At 42.9% G+C, this 23,396-nt stretch overlaps 1 protein-coding gene and 1 long non-coding RNA gene across 2 annotated transcripts in view; one reads left to right on the top strand and one right to left on the bottom strand.

The window, feature by feature from the left end:
- Window positions 1-23,396, bottom strand: part of LOC140203482 (uncharacterized) — a 30,773-nt gene that overhangs the window by 4,913 nt on the left and 2,464 nt on the right. Inside the window, exon 2 of the long non-coding RNA XR_011887377.1 lies at window positions 1,618-1,703. This is a non-coding gene — a long non-coding RNA (uncharacterized lncRNA). The remainder of the gene's footprint in view (window positions 1-1,617; window positions 1,704-23,396) is intronic.
- LOC140203481 (uncharacterized) lies at window positions 3,168-13,859 on the top strand. The gene is made up of 2 exons (XM_072269554.1): window positions 3,168-3,780; window positions 13,396-13,859. The coding sequence occupies exons 1-2, from the start codon at window positions 3,168-3,170 to the stop codon at window positions 13,857-13,859; spliced, it is 1,077 nt and encodes a 358-aa protein (XP_072125655.1).

Below are 23,396 nucleotides of genomic sequence, written 5' to 3'. Positions count from 1 at the left end.
CTTCTCTGGCTTGGCAGCGTTTCCGGGGGTGCTTCTCGAGTCCGCAGAAGTAGCACTTCATGGACTCGCAACGGGCAGCAGCCGTGGTCGATTCGCCAGCGGGTTGCGGGGTCTGCGGCGTCCACGAGACCGTTGGGAGATTGCGTACCTGGAGAGCATCAGAGTTGTGCAGAGCGGCCTCCAGCATGTCGGCCAGCTCAATCGTCGAACGTAAGGTAAGATCGGCGTGTTCCAGCAGCCGCTGGTGCACATACACTGACCTGGTCCCCGTGACGAAGGTGTCTCTTACTAGGAGCTCCGCATGCTGTTCAGCCGTCAACCCCCGGCAATCGCAGGCCCGCACGAGTGTCTGTAGGGCCCAGACGAACTCAGCGCTTGACTCTTCGGGCTGCTGCTGCCGCGTCGCTAAGCGATGTCGTGCATAGACGGTGTTTACCGGCCGCAGGTATTGTCTTCTGAGGGTGCTCATCGCGCCGTCATAGCTCGGCTAGTCTCTAGTCATTGAGTAGACCCATGGACTGACCCTGGAGAGGAGAACTTTGCGTTTCGCGGTGGACTCGGTCACTTCAATCTCCTCCAGGTATGATTCGAAGCAGGCCAGCCAGAGTTCGAAAGCATTTCCGGCTTCAGGTGTTTGCGGGTCGAGGTCTAGCTTGTCGGGTCTCAGGATGCGTTCCGTGCCTTAGAATTACTGTTAATAAAATTGATGCACTATCAATTACTCCAAAAGACTGGAAGTAGAGTAAATACTGAAAGGCTTTTATTAACAGTAAAATGGATCCACATCCATGTTGTGTCTGTCCTGGACTGAGGGAGGAGCAGTGACACAATCGCCTTTATTCAGGGGGCTGTGGGAGGAGCCACAGGAGCAGTCAGCAGAGGGGCGAGTCCAGGCATGTCCAGACAGGTAACCCAGTTACAACCTATATACATGGTTTACTGCACCCATAACCTTTGATTCCACTATCTTTAAGAGCTCTATCCATCTCTTTCTTGAAAGCATCCAGAGACTTGGCCTCCACAGCCTTCTGGGGCAGAGCATTCCATATATCCACCACTCTCTGGGTGAAAAAGTTTTTCCTCAAGGTGAGAAGGTGGGATAGCACCAGAAAATGGGAAGAGGAAGGCAAGGGGGGAATGGATGATTGGGAAAAGGGAATGGGTTGAAGAAGACAAGTGAAGATGCAAAGGAGAAGTAGAATGAAAATGATGGCAGAATGCGAGGAAGAGACAAGCCTTATACCTATTTTATGAGGAGGTGTCACAGTAGGCATTTGGGCAAGGTGAGGGTGAAGGTAGGAGCAATTGTCTTTCTTCTCCCATTCCAGAGTCTATAGTTTGAGGGAGAAGTTGTTGCCTTAAATAAGAGGACCGAATGCGAAGAGGACTGGACTACCACTGTTGGCTGATATGGTGGGGTGGAGGAGAATTGTGGCACAAGGTGAGGCTGTGGAAAAGTTAATGAGAAAAAATGGGGGTGAGTAGATGCTGGCCAGGCACTGGGAGATGTTCGGGTGTCAGTGAAAAGCATCTGATTAATTTACGGAAGATGGAGAATAGAGAGAGAACATGGATAGGAAAGCCAGTTCCAGGGGATTATTAGGAAAATGTAGGCACCTGAATAAGGTACGTTGAACCTGTGAATTGCATCAAGAAGTCCGCCAGCTCTTTGTAAACCGGATTTGGGTGCTGCAAGGTTTTCACTGTTGAAAAAAAATCACCTTTGTTAAAAATCAAGATATTTTGACGTTGTTATCTTTTATATAGCATGAACTATAGAGAAACTTAAAATTAACAACAGTGGACCATTTGTAGCATTATTAAAATGTTTTTGATTGTTTCCTAGTATCCACCTAAATGCGAAGCATACAACATTTTGGGTTAGAAAGCATGCAAATTTGGTTTCATATATTATAATTATATCCCTAATTGTACATAAATCCCTAACATTCAGAAGGCTGTGTTAAATTTTCCATTTGGGAAGCTTTTCCAGCTCAACCTGCAACTGGTAGCTTCCAAAGGTTATACAACATATAGGAACAGTTAAAGAAGTGCAAATTACCTTTGCTAAAATGGAAAAGAAGTGTTGCTTATTGAAAGGCTTGCATTTCTTTCACAACATTTTGCAACATGTAAAATAGTTTTTATAATAATTCCCATCTAATTTCCATTCACTCTGCGGCTGTAGTACCTCTTTGCCGCACGCTAATGAATGCTCACGGATGTGTAATTATATACATATATAAAATTTCATTTCATATATGTTTCATTTTTATCACCATCATCTACATTAATAAATGTGAAATTATTGTGTAGACTGGAAACCGACCGTCGCAATTATCTGCCAAGCATTCTGAATAATTGCACTTCACGATCTTTACAGAAGTTTTCCAGTGGTGAGTCGTAACATTTTTTTTGGCTTTCGTTTTGTGAGCTTGTTAGTTACTGCAAAATAAGCAAAGGTAGGGATAGAACTTGTGAATTCCCCCCGCATTATAAAATACTTTATTTGCAAGTGATGGTGTGAGTGTAAGACAATGTGGATGCGAAATTGCGAGGATTCCCAATACTTCAGTGATGACACCGGCAGCAAAAGAATGTAGAGAAGACATCGTAGATTGGTATTTACCTGCACCTGGTCCCTTGCGTATTTGCGTGTTATTATAACTGGCCGAATGAGCAATATTTGGCGCAAAGTGTCTCTCTTCGTCGTGCATTAGCATTAGGGGTTGCAATAATAAAATTGTGTAATAATAAAATTGAAATAGCGTGCACGCATTTTGCACACTGCGGATCAACAGCACATTAGCATACGTGACTTGTCAGCCCTGTATTGCAATTGCGTGCAAGTAGAAAGACATCGGATTTTTTAAGAGTGCAAGAATTTGATTTGCCTTTTTTTACTGGTGCCCATCGGGGGATATCAGCAAGTCAGGGATCGGATTTGAGCAACTTTGGTCAATATTCTGTCTTTTTGCAAAATTCCGTCGCAACTCCCCTTGCGACGCCGCAAAATTTCGTCTTTCAGACGCAGCAAAAGTGCGTCGGCCCTCCGGAGTGCAAATTCAACTCAAGAGTCGCCATTTTAAGCTCTCGGGTTTATAGGGGATGTAGCCTCATGTAAAAGTACGCTAGAGTTGCGCACAAACTGCGGCCGGCTGCTCCTAATGGCGCAGGAAGAAGCCTTCCGCCGCCGCAAGCTGAATTTTAACGAGGAGGAGACCGAGGTCCTGATCCGTGAGGTGACACTGAATCAGGAGCAGCTGTTCGGTAGAGGTGTCGCCAAAATTCCACCAGGGGCCAAAACTAAGATCTGGCTCTCAATACTGGCCAAGGTTAATGCTGTGTCCAAGTGTACCAGGGACATAGGAGACATCAAGAAGAGGTGGTATGACATGTGTCATCGGACGAAGGATAAGGTGGTCAGGCTGGCCCAGGAGGCAATGCAGAGTGAGCGGATTGCCCAGACTCTGCAGCAGGAGAATGCCCTCCAGAGCATTGCTAACTATGACCCAGCCGCACTCAGTACCAGCAATGACAGTGAGCCCAGCACCAGTGGGACCAGCCGGGACGGCCACGTGAGCAGGGACAGTGGCAGCCAGCGGAAGAAACCTGCACTACCCAGCAAGATGACTTGGCAAGCCAAACAGGTGCCAGTGCAGCCATTGCCAGATCATCCAGTCCAGTGGCCACCGGTCCTGCTATTCACTATGGGCCAGAATGCTGCAGAGGAGAGCAACCAGGAGTCTCAAGGTCACCAAGCTAATGTAGACTTCCATGGTGAGTCACCTCGCTGAAGTAAGCTTACTTACTTTACTTACTTAAAGCCCATCGCCCCTACTGGAGCATAGGTCACCGAAAGCAGCTTACCAGAGTCCTCTGGTCAGACTTGTCTTTTAAATTGTCCCCACTTGTAACCCATCTTCGAAGACCCTTCCTCTCTCTCAGGGATGAGAACTTTGGAGCTTCTGTTGGCATTTCTGTAGCTGTGGGTTTTTACAAGATAGAGTTTTAGCCCCATGCCTAACCCTCATCCTTTCACAGCCAGACTTTGGACCATCCATGGTGGAGTCCTGGTCGACAGCACATGTCACCAAATCTCCTCAGTAACGCACCCAGTAGATATACCTGCTGAGTCTAATCCCTAAAGGAACACAATAAAAAATCACCCCATGGCTCAGTGTGAATCACAGGTAGTTATTGTCAAGATTGCTGCCCATTCTGATGCCAGAGACTGTTTCCAGTTTGCTCCAACTACCTTAGCCCTTCTTCTACTTGAGAGCTAACCAAAAACATAGATCAGTACTGACCCTTTGGCTCATGATTCTGTGCTGACCTTTTAACCTACTCAAAGATTAATCTAATGCTTTCCTCTGGCCTATCCCTCCACTTTTCTTTCACCCATGTGCCTATCTAAGAGGCTCAAAAATGTCTCTAATGTATCTTACTCTCCCACCACCCCTGTCCATGTGTTCCATGACCCACTATTCTCTGTAAAAACAACCTACCTCTGACATCCCTCCCCCCCAATCACCTTAAGATTGGGCACCCTTGTATTAGCCATTTTCACGCTGAGAATAAAGTCTCAGGTTGTCTACTCAATTTGTGTCTCTTATCATCATGTACACCTGTAGCAAGTCACCTCTCATTCTGCAAATGCTGGGGGAACTCAACAGGCCAGGCAGCATCTATGGAAAAGTGTAAACAGTTGACATTTCGGGCTGAGACCCTTCATCAGGACTGGACCCCCACCTTCTTGCTCTGACTTCACATCATTTTTCTCCAGTACCGATGAAGGGTCTCAATCCAAAATGTTGACTGTTTACTCTTTTCCTTAGATGCTGCCTGGCCTGCTGAGTTCATCCAGCATTTTGTGTGAGCTGGTTGAATTTCCAGAATCTGCAGATTTTCACTTCTTTGTGATTGGACACTTCTCATCCTCGTTCTCTTCAAAGAGAAAGGCTTTAGCTCACTCAACCTTTCCTCATAAAACAGGCTCTCTAAAAGCAGGGAGCATCCTGGTTAATCTTCTCTGCACCTACTCTTAATTTTCCACATCCTTCTTACAATGAGGCAACCAGAACTGAACTGAAAAGGTCCAGTTTCTGAAGGTTTCTCATGATCTCTTCAGATTCTCTACTCTGTCCATTAGTAAAGATAGACAGGCAATATAATCTCCTGGTGCATGCCATTGCTTCTCCACAACAAACATCTTACAATTGCCCCAGCTTTGGTTAAATTGGGAATTTCTCTCTGGAAATTTTCAAATAGATACAGTATCTGTTGGGATGCACTTCAAATTCACACCGCTACCAGTGCCCATATTGCTCTGCAACACTAACCTTTTGCATATCCTGTTCTCTTATTTAGTTTCTCTGTACTCAGTATGAAACAAAACACCCAAATTTTCATTGATGTATAACATTCAATATAATTTACAATGTAACCTTAACAAGAACTAAAAATCATGTTTCAAGTTGGGTTTGAATTATTAAGTTTTCCTTTTCTGTTCAGTTCAGGAGTGTGCATTCCATAATGTCATAAGATATAGGAGAAGAATTAGGCCATTTGGCCCATTGAGTCTGTTCTACAATTTCATCTTGGCTGATCCATTTCCCTCTCACTCTCAATCTGCTGCCTTCTCCCTGACTGACAAATGAAGAATCTATCAACCTCTGCCTTAAATGTACCCAATAATGTGGCTTCCATAGCCACCTATGACAATGAATTCCACAGATTCACCACTCTTTGGCTAAAGAAATCCCTCCTCATCTCATTTGTAAATGGACCTTCCTCTATTCTGAGTCTGTGTCCTCTAGTCTTAGACCCACCCACCCCCCCCCCCTTATAATTATTTTTCAGAATCAGGAAAAGAAGAATAATTTCAGAAGATGCATCAATTTTTGACTTTTATGGGTTGTCGATGTATTGAAGGATATCCAGCCTGTCTATATTGATCCAGGATATTATTCTGTCATACCACTGTCTCATATGTTTGATTACATGGCACAAACAAATATATTGGTCTTCAATCGTTACAGGAGATCCAGATTTTAAAAGCTGCATTCCTAACACAGAATTCACAGATGATATTCTAAAATGTTTCACCCAAAAGCAAATTCCTGATTTTATTAAGTTGGCCTTTATTCATAATTTTTAAATTGGTAGTTATGGATACACTATGAAGAATCAATGCACCCATTTTGATTTATGGAAGAGCTACAAAAGCCACTGTAGAAGCTGCTGTTGTGTTATGTGTAATTCAAAGGTAGTTTATGGGGGGAAAATGGATCCTGTATACACTCTCCTTTAGGTTAGTCATTTAATTTGTTATTCATTATAGGTTTATGACTCTTAAAAAAGATAATTTGAGTGAAAGTGAAGCCAACTTTTCTGCTAAATTGCGCTTTTACCATGGAATACAAACATTCTCTGTTGTTTTTTTTAAATAGATGAAGGACACATTGGACAAAATCTGCCTGTTAAATGACAGTGAGGATAATTTATTTGTAATTAGAATACAAGACAGGAGGAAGTACATAGTCAAATTTTAGTGCCCAAAGATCATGATCCCCCCATTAGTTTCACAAACATAGAATCTCACTATTTATAAAAATCAAGTGCTTTATCTCCTTTCTTGATGTAGAGAATAAAGTCCTATATTTTCAAAAATAAATACGCTTTAATTATGTGATAATAGTTAATTAATGCCAATGGGTCTTTGGCACTGAAGAGTAACTATTAAAATTGTGCATTGATTATTTTAATTAAATGAATATAAAAATAGCAAATATACTTTAAGAAAAGATTTTTAAGTTCCTCTTTTATTCCAAAAGATCGTAAGACATAGGAGTATAATTAGGCCATTTGGCCCATTGAGTCTGTTCTGTCATTTCATCATGGCTGATCAATTTTTCCTCCCAGTCCCAATCTCCTGCCTTCTCCGCATATCCCTTCATGCCCTAACTAGTCAAGAACCTATTAACCTCTGCCTTAAGTATACCCAATGACTTGTCTCCACAGCTGCCTGTGGCAACAAATTCCACAGATTTACCATTCTCTGGTTAAAGAAATTCCTCATCATCTTTGTTCTAAAAGGACACCACTCCATTCTGAGACTCCATCCTTTGGTCTTAGGCTCTCCCACCATTGCGCATATCCTCTCCACATCCACTCTATCAAGTCCCTTCACCTTTTGATGGGTTTCAATGAGGACCCCCTTCAGTCTCTGAATTCCAGTGAATACAGGCCCACAGCCATCAGATGCACTTCATATGACAAGTCGTTCAAACCAGGAATCATTTTTATAAGTATCCTTTGAACCCTCTCCAGTTTCAGCATATCCTTTCTAAGATAAGGGGCCCAAAACTGCTCACAATACTCCAGTGCTTTAGAAGGTCTCAATATTACATCTTTGCTTTTATATTTTAGTCCTCTTGAAATGAATGCTAACATTGCATTTGCCTTCCTCATCACAGACTCAACCTGCAAATTAACCTTTAGAGAGTCCTGCACAAGCACTCCCCAGACCCTTTGTGCCTTTTTTGTATTTTCTCTCCATTTAGAAAATAGTCAACCCTTTCATTTCTTCTACCAAAGTGCATGAGCATACACTTCTCAACACTGTATTCTATCAGCCACTTCTTTGCCATTCTCCCAAACCATAAGGTCCTTCTATAGCCTCTCTACTTCCTCAAAACTCTCAAAACTACTTGCCCCTCCACATATCTTCATATTGTCTGCAAACTTTGAAACAAAGCCATCAATTCTATCATCCTAATCATTCACATATAACGTAAAAAGAATTGATCCAACACAGATCCCTGCAGAATACCACTAGTCGCCAGCAGCCAACCAGAAAAGGCTCCCTTTATTCTGAATATTTACCTCCTGCCAATTAGCCACTGCTTTATCCAAGCTAGAATCTTCCCTGTAATACCATGGGCTCGTAGCTTGTTAAGCAGCCTCATGTGTGACATCTTGTCAAAGGTTTTTTGAAAATCCAAATACATAACGTCAACCAATTCTCTTTTGTCTATCTTGCATGTTATTTCTTGAAATAATTACAATAGGTTTAGACCATAAGACCGTAAGACAAAGGAGCAGAAGTCGGCCATTCGGCCCATCGAGTCTGCGCCATTTTATCATCAGCTGATCCATTCTCCCATTTAGTCCCACTCCCCCGCCCTCTCACCATAACCCTTGATGCCCCGGCCACTCAGATACCTATCAATCTCTGCCTTAAATACACCCAATGACTTGGCCTCCACTGCTGCCCATGGCAACAAATTCCATAGATTCACCGCCCTCTGACTGAAAAAATCTCTTCGCATTTCTGTTCTGAATGGGCACCCTTCAATCCTTATGTCATGCCCTCTCGTACTAGACTCCCCCATCATGGGAAACAACTTTGCCACATCCACTCTGTCCATGCCTTTCAACATTCGAAATGTTTCTATGAGGTCTCCCCTCATTCTTCTAGGCAAGATTTTCCCTTCAGGAAACCATGCCTATTTTATCATGTGCCTCCAAGTACCCCAAAACCACATCCTTAACAATCGACTCCAACGTCTTCCCACCCACTGAGGTCAGACTAATTTTCTACCTTCTATAATTGGCCCATTTGGCCTATAATTTCCTATCTTCTGCCTCTCTGTGTGAAGAGTGGAGTAACATTTGCAATTTTCCAGTCTTCCAGAACCATTCCAAAATCTAGTGATTCTTGAAAGGTCATTACTAATGCCTCCACAATCTCTTCAGCCACTTCCTTCAGAACCCTGGGTCCAGGTGACTTATCTACATTCAGACCCTTCAGTTTCCCAAGAAACTTCTCCCTAGTAGTGGTAAATTCACAGACTTCATGACCCCTGACATCTGGAACTTCTACCATACTGTTAGTGTCTTCCACAGTGAAGACTGATGCAAAATACTTATTCAGTTCTTCCGCCATTTCCTTGTCCCCCACTACTACCTTATATGTGAAGATGCATTGGTCATGATCTTTCAAGAATCACTTGATTCTGGCATGGTCCCAGAGGACTGGAAGATTTGCAAATGTCACTTCACTCTTTAAGAAGGGAGGAAGGCAAAAGAAAGGAAATTATAGGCCAGTTAGTCTAACCTCAGTGGTTGGGAAAGTGTTGGAGTCTATTTTTAAGGATGAGGTTTTGAGGAACTTGGAGACTAACGATAAAATAAGTCAAAGTCAGCATGGTTTCTGTAAAGGGAAATCTTGCCTGACAAATCTGTTAGAGCTCTTTGAGAAAGTAACAAGCAGGGTTGACAAAGGAGAGGCAGTGGATGTCATTTACTTGGATTTTCAGAAGGCATTTGATAAGGTACCACTCATAAGGCTGCTTAACAAGATAAAATCCTATGGCATTACAGGAGAAATACTGGCATGGATAGTGGAATGGCTGACAGGCAGGAGGCAGTGAGTGAGAGTAAAAGGGACCTTTCTGATTGGCTCTCAGTGACTAGTGGTGTTCCTCAGGGGTCAGTATTGTGACCACTGCTTTTCACATTGTTTGTCAATGATTTAGATAATGGAATTGATGGCTTTGTGGCAAAGTTTGCAGTAGTTTGTGCTGAGGAAGCAATGCGATTGAAGCAGGACAGACAAATTGGAAGAAACAGCAAAAAAGTGGTATATGGAATACAATGTTGGGAAATGTATGATAATGCATTTTGGTAAAAGGAACAACAGTGCGGACTATTATCTAAATGGGGAGAAGGTTCAAATATCAGAGGTGCAGAAGGACTTATGGGAGTCTTGCATGAGGACTCCTAAGGTTAATTTACAGGTTGAGTCTGTGATAAAGAAGGCAAATGCAACGTTGACATTAATTTCAAGGAGAATAGAATGTAAAAGCAAGGACATAATGCCGAGCCTTTATAAGACACTAGTCAGGCTGCACTTGGAGTATTGTCAACAGATTTGGGCCCCATATCTCAGTAAGAATGTGTTGTCATTGGAGAGAGTCCAGAGGAGGTTCACAAGGATGATTCTGGGAATGAATGGGTTAACATGAGGAGCATTTGGCAGCTTTGGGCTGTACTCACTGGAAATTAAAAGAGTTTGTGGGAATCTCATTGAAACCTACCAAATGTTGAAAGGACTAGATAGGGTGGATGTGGAGAGGATGTTTCCTGTGGTGGGTATACTTAGAACTAGACGGCACCGCCTCAAAATTGAGGGTTGACCCTTTAGAACAGAGGGAAGGAGGAATGTTTTTAGCCAGAGAATTGTAAATTAATGTAATGCTCTGCCACAGACTGCAGTGGAGGCCAAGTCCATGGGTATATTTAAGGTGGAAGTTGATTGTTTCCTGATTGGTCAGGGCATCAAAGGATATGGCGAGAAATGGAGTTGAGTGGGATCCGGGATCAGCCATGATGGAATGGCAGAGCCGACTTGATGGGCTGAATATCCTAATTCTGCTCCTATGTCTTATGGTCTTATGGTCTACCTCTCCAGCATCATTTTCTAGCGGTCCGATAACGACTCTCGTCTCTCTTTTACACTTTATGTATCTGAAGAAACTTTTGGTATCCTCTTTAATAAAGCGTCCCAATTCTCTAACTTCCCACTAATTTTTGCTCTATTATATGCCCTTTCTTTGGCTTTTATGTTGGTTTGACTTTTCCTGTTAACCATGGCTATGTCATCTTGCATTTAGAATACTTCTTTCTCTTTGGGATGTATATACCTGTGCCTTCCAAATTGCTCCCAGAAATTTCAGCCATTGCTGCTCTGCCATCACCCCTGCCAGTGTTCTTTTCCGTTCAATTCTGGCCAGCTGCTCTGTCGTCCCTCTGTAATTCCCTTCACTCCACTGTAATACTGTTACATCTGACTTTAGTTTTTCAGGGTGAATTCAAACATATTATGGTCACTTGCCCCTAAAAGTTATTTTACCTTAAGTTCTCTATTCAATTCTGGATCATTGCGCAATACCCAATCCAGAATAGCTGATCCCCTAGTGGGCTCAACCACAAGCTGCTCTAATAAGATATCTTAAAGACATTCTAGAAATTCCCCCTCTTGGAACACAGCACCAACTGATTTTCCCAATCTTCCTGTATATTTAAATCCCCCATGACTATTGTAACATCACCCTTTTAGCATGCATTTTCTATCTTCCATTGTAATTTGGAGACCACATCCGTACTCCTTTTTGAGGGTCTGTATATAACCCCCATCAGGGTCTTTTTACCCTTGCAGTTCCTTAGCTCTATCGGCAATGATTCAACACCTTCTGACCCTATGTCATCTCTTTCTAATGATTTTTTACCAGCAGAACAGCACCACCCTCTCTGCCTTCCTGTCTGTCCTTTTGACGTTAACCCTCCCAGCTATAATTTTCTTTCAACTATTATTCAGTGACGCCTATAACAGTATACATGCCAACCTGTAACTGTGCTACGTTAATCTACTTTATTCCGTATACTGCATGCATTCAAATATAACACCTTCAGTCCTTTATTTATCCTTTTCGATTTTGTCCACCTTTCATGTTGCAACTCATCCTGTTGACTGAAATTTTTCCTTATCATTAGCCTGTCCTTGCTAGGAGTCTCAATACATGTTGCCTCTGTTTGTAAACCAACTATCTCATCTTCAGCACTATCACTCTGGTTCCCATTCCCGTACCAAATTAGTTTAAATCCTCCCAAACAACTCTAGCCAACCTGCCCACAAGGATATTGGACCCCTTTGGGTTCAGGTGTAACCCGTCCCTTTTGTACAGGTCGTACCTTCCCCAGAAGAGATCCCAATGATCCGTAAATCTGAACCCTTGCCTCCTGCACCAGTTCCTCAACTGTGCATTCACCTACCAAATCATTCTATTCTTACTCTCACTGGCATGTGGCACAGACAGCAACCCAGAGATTAATATCCTGGTAGTCCTTTTTCTCAGCTTTCTACTTTAGCTCCAGTTGGCGCGTGACCAAGTGGTTAAGGCATTCGTCTAGTGATCTGAAGGTCGCTAGCTTGAGCCTTGGCTGAGGTAGCGTGTTGTGTCCTTGAGCAGGGCACTTACCCACACATTGCTCTGCGACAACACTGCTGCCAAGCTGTATGGGTCCTAATGCCCTTCCCTTGGACAACATCGGTGGCATGGAGAGGGGAGACTTGCAGCATGGGCAACTACCAGTCTTCCATACAACCTTGCCCAGGCCTGCACCCTGGAAACCTTCCAAGGGGCAAATCCATGGTCTCATGAGACTAACTGATGCCTATATAAAAACTTAGCTCCATAAAACTCTCTTCAGGACTTCCTCACTTTGTCCACCTATGTCATTGGTGTCAATATGCACCAAGACTAGATAGGCCAAAGGGCCTGTTTATGTGCTTTACTTCTCTATGACCGAATGTATGAACAGGTGAAATAGTAGACATGGACAGTAGTGGGTATAAATTTTATAGAGAGTGGTAGGGGCTGCCAGGGGTGATGATGGAAGCAGACATGCTTGTGGTTTTTTAGAGTCATTTATGCAGATACATGAATATGCAAGGATGGAGGGACAAGGATAATGTGCAGGCAGATAGGTTTAGTTTAACAAAACATTAGCGTCAGCACAGATTTCATGGGCCAAAGGATCTGTTCCTGTGCTGAGCTATGTTCCATACACTGCAAAATCTAGAACTTTCATAAACATTGTAGGTTGCCTATTAATAAATTGAATCCTAGCAATCATGTGGTTTTTGAAAAATAGTATTCACAATTGAAAGTGTGATCTGATAACATTGCAGTCAGAGAAAAAAACAAGATTTCTGATACCACATACACTCAGAGGCCACTTTCTCCTGTACCTAATAAACTGGCCATTGAGTGTATGTTTGTGGTCTTCTGCTGCTGTAGCCCATCCACTTCAAGGTTCAACACGTTATGCGTTCGGAGACGCTCTTTTGCACACCACTGTTGTAACACATGGTTATTTGAGTTACTGTCAACTTCCTGTCAGCTTGAATCAGTCTGGCTATTTTCCTCTGATCTCTGTCATTAACAAGGTGTTTTCACCCACAGAACTGCCACTCACTGGATTTTTTTTGTTGTTTCTTTGTGCTATGCCCTGTAAACTCTAGAGAATGTTGTTTATGAAAATCCCAGGAGATTGGCAGTTTCCGAGATACTCCTGTCTGTCACCAACAATTATTGCACAGTCACTTGGATGACATTTCTTCCCATTCTGATATTTGGTCTGAACAACAACTGAACCTCTTGACCATGTCTGCATGCTTTTATGTATTGAATTGCTGCTACGTGATTGGCTGATTAGATACTTGCATGAATGAGCAGGTGTACCTTATAAAATGGCCACTGAGTATAAATTCTGATATGCATAGTTGAGGACATTATCTTCTCAATGATTATGATATATGTTCAACAGAGACCATTGTTGATGTGAAACAGGAAGACATTAGTTCAAGCGTTGATGTGGATTATTCTTCTCCAGAAATTGGATCTCCAGTAGTCTCCCGAGAAGAAAGTCCATTCCAGCTGGGGAAGAGAGGGCGTAAGCAGATTTCCGAGGAAGAACTATTAGGTATCCAGGAGCAACACAACCTATTACTCGGGGTTGGCAATGATGAGTTGCATGGCATTAGGCAGGAATTAAGAGAGCTCCGAAATGACATTCAAGAATTGGCCACGACTATCAGACAACCCTTGGAGCGTCTGGCAGATTATGTACAGGCACTCCTTCCATTGTTGCAGCATCCTCCTCGTCCCCACATGACAGAGACGACTGATGCTTTCACACAGCATGATAACAGGGAGTCCAGTGAGTTCCAGTCTCGTGGCTGCCGGACTGGGCGAAAAGCCCGCAAGAGAGCAAAGGTCAATGTGCAATAAAGACAAGCTCTGGCAAAAATGCCAGAAACAATCAGCAGTCCAGGCAGTATCTGTGGAAAGTGAATGAATTAATGTTTCTGGCAGGGAGCCCTTCTATAGAATTGGGAAAGAGAGAAAAAACAAACTTGTTTCTAATGTAAGTTTTTTTTCCCTAGAACGCCTACGTTGAAAATGTTCTCTGGTGGGACTTCTATTTGTCCCTTGCCTCATTTTGCCAAAGAGTACCTGACATGAAGCACTAATTATTTCTCTGCTTGCAGATCCTGCCTAACTGCTGAGGGCTTCCTGTATTTCCTGCTTTCTTTTTGTTTAAGATTTCTAGTTTCCGCAGATTCCGATCTTCATCTGAATGTATAATATGTGTTTGATTAAGATGATAAGACATAAGAGCAATATTAGATCATTTGGCCTATGGATTTTGCTCCACCATTTCATGATGATTAATTTATTATCACTCCCAACCTCATTCTCTTGCCTTCTCACCTAACATTTGTTGCCCTTACTAATCAAGAATCTATCAACGTCCGCTTTAAATAGACCAAATGACTTGGCCTCCATAGCCATCTTTGTCAATACATTCCACAGATTCACCACTGTCTGGCTAAATTCCTCTTCATCTCTGTTTGAAACCTACGTCCTTCTATTCTGAGGCTAAACCCTCTGGTCCTCAACTCCCCCACATTAACATTTTCTCCATGTCCACTCTATCCAGGCCTTTAAATATTCAGAAAGTTTCAATAAGATTCCCCCTCATTCTTCTGAACTCCAGTAAATACAGGCCCAGAGTCATCAAATGCAACTCATATGTTAACCCTTTCATTCCTAGGATAATTCTTGTAAACCTCTTCTGGACTTTCTCATATGATGTGGGCATCACGGAGTTGTGGCTCATGTGGTTCTACTGAGGGAATTTGAGTAGCTAAGGACCAAATTAAAATGTAGAACCAAAAAGCTAATAATCTCTGGATTGCTACACGAGCCATGTGCAAATTGGGTTAGTAAAATCAGAAAGATAAACACGTGCCTCAAAGATGGTGTGGGACAAGTGGGTTTGGATTTTGATACAATCAATTTCATCTCTGGGTTTACTTGATTGCACAATAGCTTTTAGTTATATGTTCAATGAATAAGTTTATGTAATGCTGTTATCACCAGGATTTTATTAATGTGTGCTGTTGGGAGTACGGAGAATTCAAACATTACATCTAGATTTGGATTGTTCATATGAAGTATTTTGGACTTGCTTGAATTAGACATTTGATCACATATTTTTGTAGTGTGGACAATTTCAGGCAATGAATTACATTGATCACAAAGTAAGTATATTTGTCATGATACTAGCGCATTTTTGATAATGTGTATTTTCCTACAGTGTATTGGTGCAAGTATACAAAATATGGCTAGGTAAAATGAAATGCTGTTCGTTGTGAGTAAATTTAAGGCTGTTTTAAGAGTATACATAGATCTTAAGCAACACTTGTGAAAATGTTTCTGAAACGGGTAACTTTAAAATTTGTAACAACATACACTCAGTGTCCACTTTATTAGGTGTATATTCGTGGTCTTCTTCACGGTATCCATAACCCAACTATTTCACGGTTTGACGTGTTCTGTGTTAAAGAGATGTTCTTCAGCACAACGTTGTTGTAACACACAGTTCCATAATACTGTTGTCTTTCCGTCAGCTTGGATCATTCTCCTCTGAATTCTCATTAGCAAGGAACAACAGGAATTCTGCAGATGCTGGAAATTCAAGCAACACACATAAAAGTTGCTGGTGAACGCAGCAGGCCAGGCAGCATCTCTAGGAAGAGGTGCAGTCGACGTTTCAAGCCGAGACCCTTCGTCAGGACTAACTGAAGGAAGGGTGAGTAAGGGATTTGAAAGTTGGAGGGGGAGGGGGAGATCCAAAATGATAGGAGAAGACAGGAGGGGGAGGGATGGAGCCAAGAGCTGGACAGGTGATTGGCAAAAGGGATACGAGAGAATTATGGGACAGGAGGTCCGGGAAGAAAGACAAGGAGGCGTGGGGGACCCAGAGGATGGGCAAGGGGTATATTCAGAGGGACAGAGGGAGAAAAAGGAGAGTGAGAGAAAGAATGTGTGTATAAAAATAAGTAACAGATGGGGTACGAGGGGAGGTGGGGCATTAGCGGAAGTTAGAGAAGTCGATGTTCATGCCATCAGGTTGGAGGCTACCCAGACGGAATATAAGGTGTTGTTCCTCCAACCTGAGTGTGGCTGCATCTTTACAGTAGAGGAGGCCGTGGATAGACATGTCAGAATGGGAATGGGATGTGGAATTAAAATGTGTGGCCACTGGGAGATCCTGCTTTCTCTGGCGGACAGAGCGTAGGTGTTCAGCAAAGTGGTCTCCCAGTCTGTGTCGGGTCTCGCCAATATATAAAAGGCCACATCGGGAGCACCAGACGCAGTATATCACTCCAGCCGACTCACAGGTCCTCCCTTACCACCATTCAGGGCCCCAAACAGTCCTTCCAGGTGAGAGAACACTTCACCTGTGAGTCAGCTGGGGTGATATACTGCGTCTGGTGCTCCCGATGTGGCCTTTTATATATTGACAAGACCCAACGCAGACTGGGAGACCGCTTTGCTGAACACCTACGCTCTGTCCGCCAGAGAAAGCAGGATCTCCTAGTGGCCACACATCTTAATTCCACATCCCATTCCCATTCTGACATGTCTATCCACGGCCTCCTCTACTGTAAAGATGAAGCCACACTCAGGTTGGAGGAACAACACCTTATATTCCGTCTGGGTAGCCTCCAACCTGATGGCATGAACATCGACTTCTCTAACTTCCGCTAATGCCCCACCTCCCCCTCGTACCCCATCTGTTACTTATTTTTATACACACATTCTTTCTCTCACTCTCCTTTTTCTCCCTCTGTCCCTCTGAATATACCCCTTGCCCATCCTGGGTCCCCCCCCCCCCCGGACCTCCTGTCCCATGATCCTGTCGTATCCCTTTTGCCTATCACCTGTCCAGCTCTTGGCTCCATCCCTCCCCCTCCTGTCTTCTCCTGTCATTTTGGATCTCCCCCTCCTCCTCCAACTTTCAAATCCCTTACTCACTCTTCCTTCAGTTAGTCCTGACTAAGGGAAACGTCGACTGCACCTCTTCCTAGAGATGCTGCCTGGCCTGCTGCGTTCACTAGCAACTTTTATGTGTGTTGCTCTCATTAACAAGGTGTTGTTTTCCACTCATTGAATTTTTTTTTCTGTTTTTGTTTTTTTTTGCACCATTCTCCGTAAACTCTAGAGACTGTTGGGCATGGAAGTCCCAGGAGATCAGCGGTTTTTGAGATACTCAAACCATCCCATCTACCATCAACAATCATTCCAGGGTCAAAGTCACTGAGATCACATTTCTACCCATTTTGATATTTGGTCTGAACAACAAGTGAACATCTTGATCATGTCTGCGTGCTTTTATGCATTGAGTTGCTGCCACATGATTGGCTGATTAGATATTTGCATTAACGAGAAGGTGTCCAGGTGTACCTAACAAAATGGCCACTAAATGTGGTTCATCTAAAGCTTTCAAGTGTAAGAAATAATTGTGAAAATGCCTCTGAAATATGTAACATTAAACTTGGAAGCAACAGAAAAATACTTACACTGTATATTAAAATTATATTACACAAATGAAGCTCTTAGCGATCATTTCATTGGATTAATTCACTTTGATAAAGCAGTGACTTGTGAATGCTGTGAGGGCAACTTTTTGTAACTTGAACAGCTGTAACACAGGGGTTGCCTGTATTAGGTTTTCAAAAGTAAGTATCGTCCAGCTGATTCTTGTTCAAGTATTGAAATGTTGGAAATAATCTGTAACAATTTAATTGTGACTATGATAATTAAAAACTTTGTGGTGGAGTAGCTAGAAGAATAGACAATAGGTGCAGGAGTAGGCCATTCGGCCCTTCAAGCCAGCACCACTATTCACTGTGATCATGGCTGATCATCTACTATCAGTATCCAGTTCCTGCCTTATCCCCACAACCTTTGATTCCACTATCTTTAAGAGCTCTATCCATCTCTTTTTTGAAAGCATCCAGAGACTTGGCCTCCACAGCCTTCTGGGGCAGAGCATTCCATATATCCACCACTCTCTGGGTGAAAAAGTTTTTCCTCAACTCCATTCTAAATGGCCTACCCCTAATTCTTAAACTGTGGCCTCTGGTTCTGGACTCCCCCATCAGCGGGAACATGCTTCTTGCCTTCAGCGTGGCCAATCCCTTAATAATCTTATATGTTTCAATAAGATTCCCTCTCAGCCTTCTAAATTCCAGAGTATACAAGCCCAGTCGCTCCAATCTTTCGACATATGACAGTCCCGCCATCCCGGGAATTAACCTTGTGAACCTACGCTGCACTCCCTCAATAGCAAGAATGTCCTTCCTCAAATTTGGAGACCAAAACTGCACACAGTACTCCAGGTGTGGTCTCACCAGGGCCCTGTACAGCTGCAGAAGGACCTCTTTGCTCTTATACTCAATTCCCCTTGTTATGAAGGCCAGCATGCCATTAGCTTTTTTCACTGCCTGCTGTACTTGTATACTTGCTTTCAGTGACTGATGTACAAGAACACCTAGATCTCATTGTGCTTCCCCTTTTCCTAACTTGACTCCATTTAGATAATAATTTGCCTTCCCGTTCTTACCACCAAAGCGGATAACCTCACATTTATCCACATTAAACTGCATCTGCCCACTCGCCCAACCTGTGCAAGTCACCCTACATTCTCATAACATCCTCCTCACATTTCACACTGCTACCCAGCTTTGTGTCATCGGCAAATTTGCTAATGTTACTTTTAATTCCCTCATCTAAATCATTAATATATATTGTAAACAGCTGCAGTCCCAGCACTGAACCCTGCGGTACCCCACTGGTCACCGCCTGCCATTCCGAAAGGGACCCGTTAATCGCTACGCTTTGTTTTCTGTCAGCCAGCCAATTTTCAGTCCAGGTCAGTACTCTGCCCCCAATACCATGTGCCCTAATTTTGCCCACTAATCTCCTATGTGGGACTTTATCAAAGGCTTTCTGAAAGTCCAGGTACACTACATCCACTGGCTCTCCCTTGTCCATTTTCATAGTTACATACTCAAAAAATTCCAGAAGATTAGTCAAGCACGATTTCCCCTTCATAAATCCATGCTGACTTGGACCAATCCTGTTACTACTATCCAGATGTGTCGTAATTTCATCTTTTATAATTGACTCCAGCATCTTACCCACCACCGACGTCAGGCTAACCGGTCTATAATTCCCTGTTTTCTCTCTTCCTCCCTTCTTGAAAAGAGGGACAACATTAGCCACCCTCCAATCCACAGGAACTGATCCTGAATCTATAGAACATTGGAAAATGATTACCAATGCGTCCACGATTTCTAAAGCCACCTCCTTATGTACCCTGGGATGGAGACCATCAGGTCCAGGGGTGTTATCAGCCTTCAGACCCAACAGCCTATCCAACACCATTTCCTGCGTAATATAAATTTCCTTCAATTCATCCATTACCCTACTCTTTTGGCCACTATTACATCTGGGAGAACTATGATTCTGACCTAAATTTGGAAATGTTTTCACCCACTGAAAGGTACATTAATTCAGGTCTTCCCAACCATTTATTACCATTTACCGAGGAGTCCATGGACCCCTGGTTGGGAACCGCTGCACGAATTAAATGCATCACACACACACTGACGTGCCTTGCTGTAACAAAGATGTTCTTTGTGAACTCGGCTAACATGACCTTGGGTACACGCAGTGGTGTGTCTAATAGAGCTGCAGTTCCATCAATCCGGTTACCCATCTCTGGTGCCTATCCTTGTGCAGCTTGCAGATTCTATGTGTAATTGCCTGGATTTGCCCCCAGTACTCTAGTTCATCCCATATCCCAATGATTTGAGGGCTAGTAAGTTAATTGGCCACTATAAATAGCCCTAAACATGGTGGCATCATAGACTTATGCAACATGGACAGAGACCCTGTGGCCCACACCAAGCGAGATGCTCATCCAGACTAATCCAATTTGCTTGCATTTGGCTCTTAACTTTCTAAAGCTTTCCTGTCCATGTATCTGTCCAACTGTCTTTTAAACGTTGTGACTGCACCTGCTTCAAACATTTCTCCTGCCAGGTCATTCCACATACTATATGTACCATGTGTAAATAAAATAAAGTTGTTCCTCACATTCTTAGTAAAACCTTTACTCTTTCACCTTAAACCCTGAGAAGACTGAGTGTGTTCACCTATCAATACCACTCATGATTTTATACATCTCTATATGATCATCTTGTAATCGAAAGGAAAGGGTCCTAGCCTGTCCAACCTTTGCCTAGGACTCAGTCCTTCCAGTCCTGGCAGCATCTTTGTAGATATTTTCTGTGGTCTTTCCAGTTTAAAAACTGTGTTCCTAGAGCAGGGTAACTCCAACTGCACACATTTCTCAAAGTGTTGCCTCGCCAGCATCTTGTACAACCACACCATGACCTCCCAGCTTCTGGACTCAGTGCCCTGACTGATTAATGCCAACGTGCTAAAAGCTTTCTTCACCAACCTGCCTAACTGTGATCCACTTTCAGGGAACGATGTACCTGAACTCTAGTGTCCCTCTCCTACAACGCTCCCCAAAGCCCTACCATTCAGATGACTCGTCACATCTAGTGTGAGTAGATGGGAATACCTTGAGAATAAAATGGGTTGCAACGTACACAAAATGCTGCAGGACTGAGCAGGTCAGGCAGCATCTATAGAAGCGAACAAACCATCGACATTTCAGGCCGAGACCCTTCGGGCCTTCCTCCTGCATTTTCTGTATGTTGCTTTGGATTTCCAGCACCTGCAAGTTTTTATGTTCAGAATAAAAAGGGTGTTAGATGGTCAGCAAACAAAAACAAAAATGCTTGAAGAACTCAGCTAGTCAATTTGCATCTGTGAAATGAGCAGACTGTCCTGCAAAGTAATCATACAACCTCCAGTGTAGATGAGGCCACTTTGTGACTATTGAACAGAGCTGACTAGATAAGAAGAGCAAGTCAATTGCTGCTTCATCTGGATTGGTCATTTGGATCCCTGGATAGTGGGGATGGAAGAAATGAATGGACAGGTGTTGCATCACCTCTGGCTGCATTGGAAGATGTTATGGGGAGTTTCATGAGAATTATCCTGGGAATGAAAGGGTTAACATATGAGGAGTGTTTGCTAGCTCTGGGCCTGTACTTGCCAGAGTTTAAAAGAGTGTGTGTGTTGGGGGGGTGGGGGGGGGGGAAGGAAATCTATTTAATCCTATCAAATATTGAAAAGCCTAGATAAGATTGGGTGTAGAGAGGGTGTTTCATATAGTGGGGGAGTCTAGGACCAGCAGGCACAGCCACAGAATACAAGGATGTCCTTTTAAAACAGAGGTGAGGAGGAATTTTTTTTTAGCCAGAGGGTGGTAAATGGTATGCTAATCCATGTCAGTCATCCTTGAATAGTTGAGAAAAACCTGTTACCTGGAGGATAATGTTATGGAGACCTTAGGTTATGGGGAGAAGGCAGAAGAATGGGGTTGAGAGGGATAATAAATCAGCCACAATGCAATGGCAGAGCAAACTCCATGGGCCAAATAGCCTAATTCTGCTCCTGTGTCTTATGGTCTAATAACATTTTAAAAACTTCGAGGTTGCTTGTGCCTAGAAGCAAACTGCATCCCCCAATTTATTATGACACCATTGCCTGAGGCCAGAGTTGCCCGTCCAACCTGGCTGCAGTGGTCAATTGGATAGGCTGGCAGCATACTGCCCAGATGAGCATAGGTGGGCACAGACCACGAGCATTGTGTCCAAGCAGTAAACTAGGAACACCATGTTCTATCTCATAAATTTTAAAAGAGTTTAATTAGCTTTGGCTATTGAAATTAGATGGAATTGAAGTTAGGTAGCTATAGTTTATAACAAATTTGGGATATATTTATTTGATCTGGTATGTTCCTGTACAATTCCAAATGGTATTCAATCACTTGATCTTAAAAAAAAATAGAAAATACAAGGCAAAAGAGTATGGCTGAAGGTACAGTTGAAGTCAGAAGTTTATATACACCTTAGCCAAATACATTTAAATTCAGTTTTTCATAATTCCTGACATTTAATCCTAGAAAACATTCCCGGTCTTAGGTCAGTTAGGATCACTATTTTATTTTAAGAATGTAAAATGTCAGAATAATAGAAGAGAGAATGATTTATTTCAGCTTTTATTTCTTTCATCACTTTCCCAGTGGGTCAGAAGCTTACATACACTTTGTTAGTATTTGGTAGCATTGCCTTTAAATTGTTTAACTTGAGCCAAACATTTTGGGTAGCCTTCCACAAGCTTCTCACAATAAGTTGCTGGAATTTTGTTCCATTCCTCCAGACAGAACTGGTGTAACTGAGTCAGGTTTGTAGGCCTCCTTGCTCGCACACTTTTTCAGTTCTGCCCACAAATTTTCTATCGGATTGAGGTCAGGGCTGTGTGATGGCCACTCCAATAGCTTGACTTTGTTGTCCTTAAGCAATTTTGCCACAACTTTGGAGCTTTGCTTGAGGTCATTGTCCATTTGGAAGACCCATTTGCGACCGAGCTTTAACTTCCTGGCTAATGTCTGGAGATGTTGCTTCAATATATCCACATAATTTTTCTTCCTCATAATGCCATATATTTTGTGAAGTGCACCAGTCCCTCCTGCAGCAAAGCACCCCCACAACATGATGCTGCCACCCCCATGCTTCACGGTTGGGATGGTGTTCTTCAGCTTGCAAGCCTCACCCTTTTTCCTCCAAAAACGATGGTCATTATGGCCAAACAGTTCAATTTTTGTTTCATCAGACCAGAGGACATTTCTCCAAAAAGTAAGATCTTTGTCCCCATGTGCACTTGCAAGCTCTAGTCTGGCTTTTTTATGGTGGTTTTGGAGCAGTGGCTTCTTCCTTGCTGAGCAGCCTTTCAGGTTATGTTGATATAGGACTCGTTTTACTGTGGATATAGATACTTGTCTATCTGTTTCTTCCAGCATCTTCACAAGGTCCTTTGCTGTTGTTCTGGGATTGATTTGCACTTTTTACGCCAAAGTACGTTCATCTCTAGGAGACAGAATGTGTCTCCTTCCTGAGCGGTATGACGGCTGCGTGGTCCCATGGTGTTTATACTTGCGTACTATTGTTTGTACAGTTGAATGTGGTACCTTCAGGCGTTTGGAAATTGCTCCCAAGGATGAACCAGACTTGACATCATTTTAGAAAACGTGGGCAGAACTGAAAAAGCGTGTGCGAGCAAGGAGGCCTACAAACCTGACTCAGTTACAACAGTTCTGTCTGAAGGAATGGAACAAAATTCCAGCAACTTGCTGTGAGAAGCTTGTGGAAGGCTACCCAAAACGTTAGTCCCAAGTTAAATTTAAAGGCAATGCTACCAAATACTAACAAAGTGTATGTAAACTTCTGACCCACTGGGAAAGTGATGAAAGAAAGAAATGCTGAAATAAAT

Source organism: Mobula birostris, chromosome 9, assembly GCF_030028105.1.
Source record: "Mobula birostris isolate sMobBir1 chromosome 9, sMobBir1.hap1, whole genome shotgun sequence".
NCBI classification, from domain to species: domain Eukaryota; kingdom Metazoa; phylum Chordata; class Chondrichthyes; order Myliobatiformes; family Myliobatidae; genus Mobula; species Mobula birostris.
This window is presented reverse-complemented; position numbering and strand designations above follow the sequence as displayed.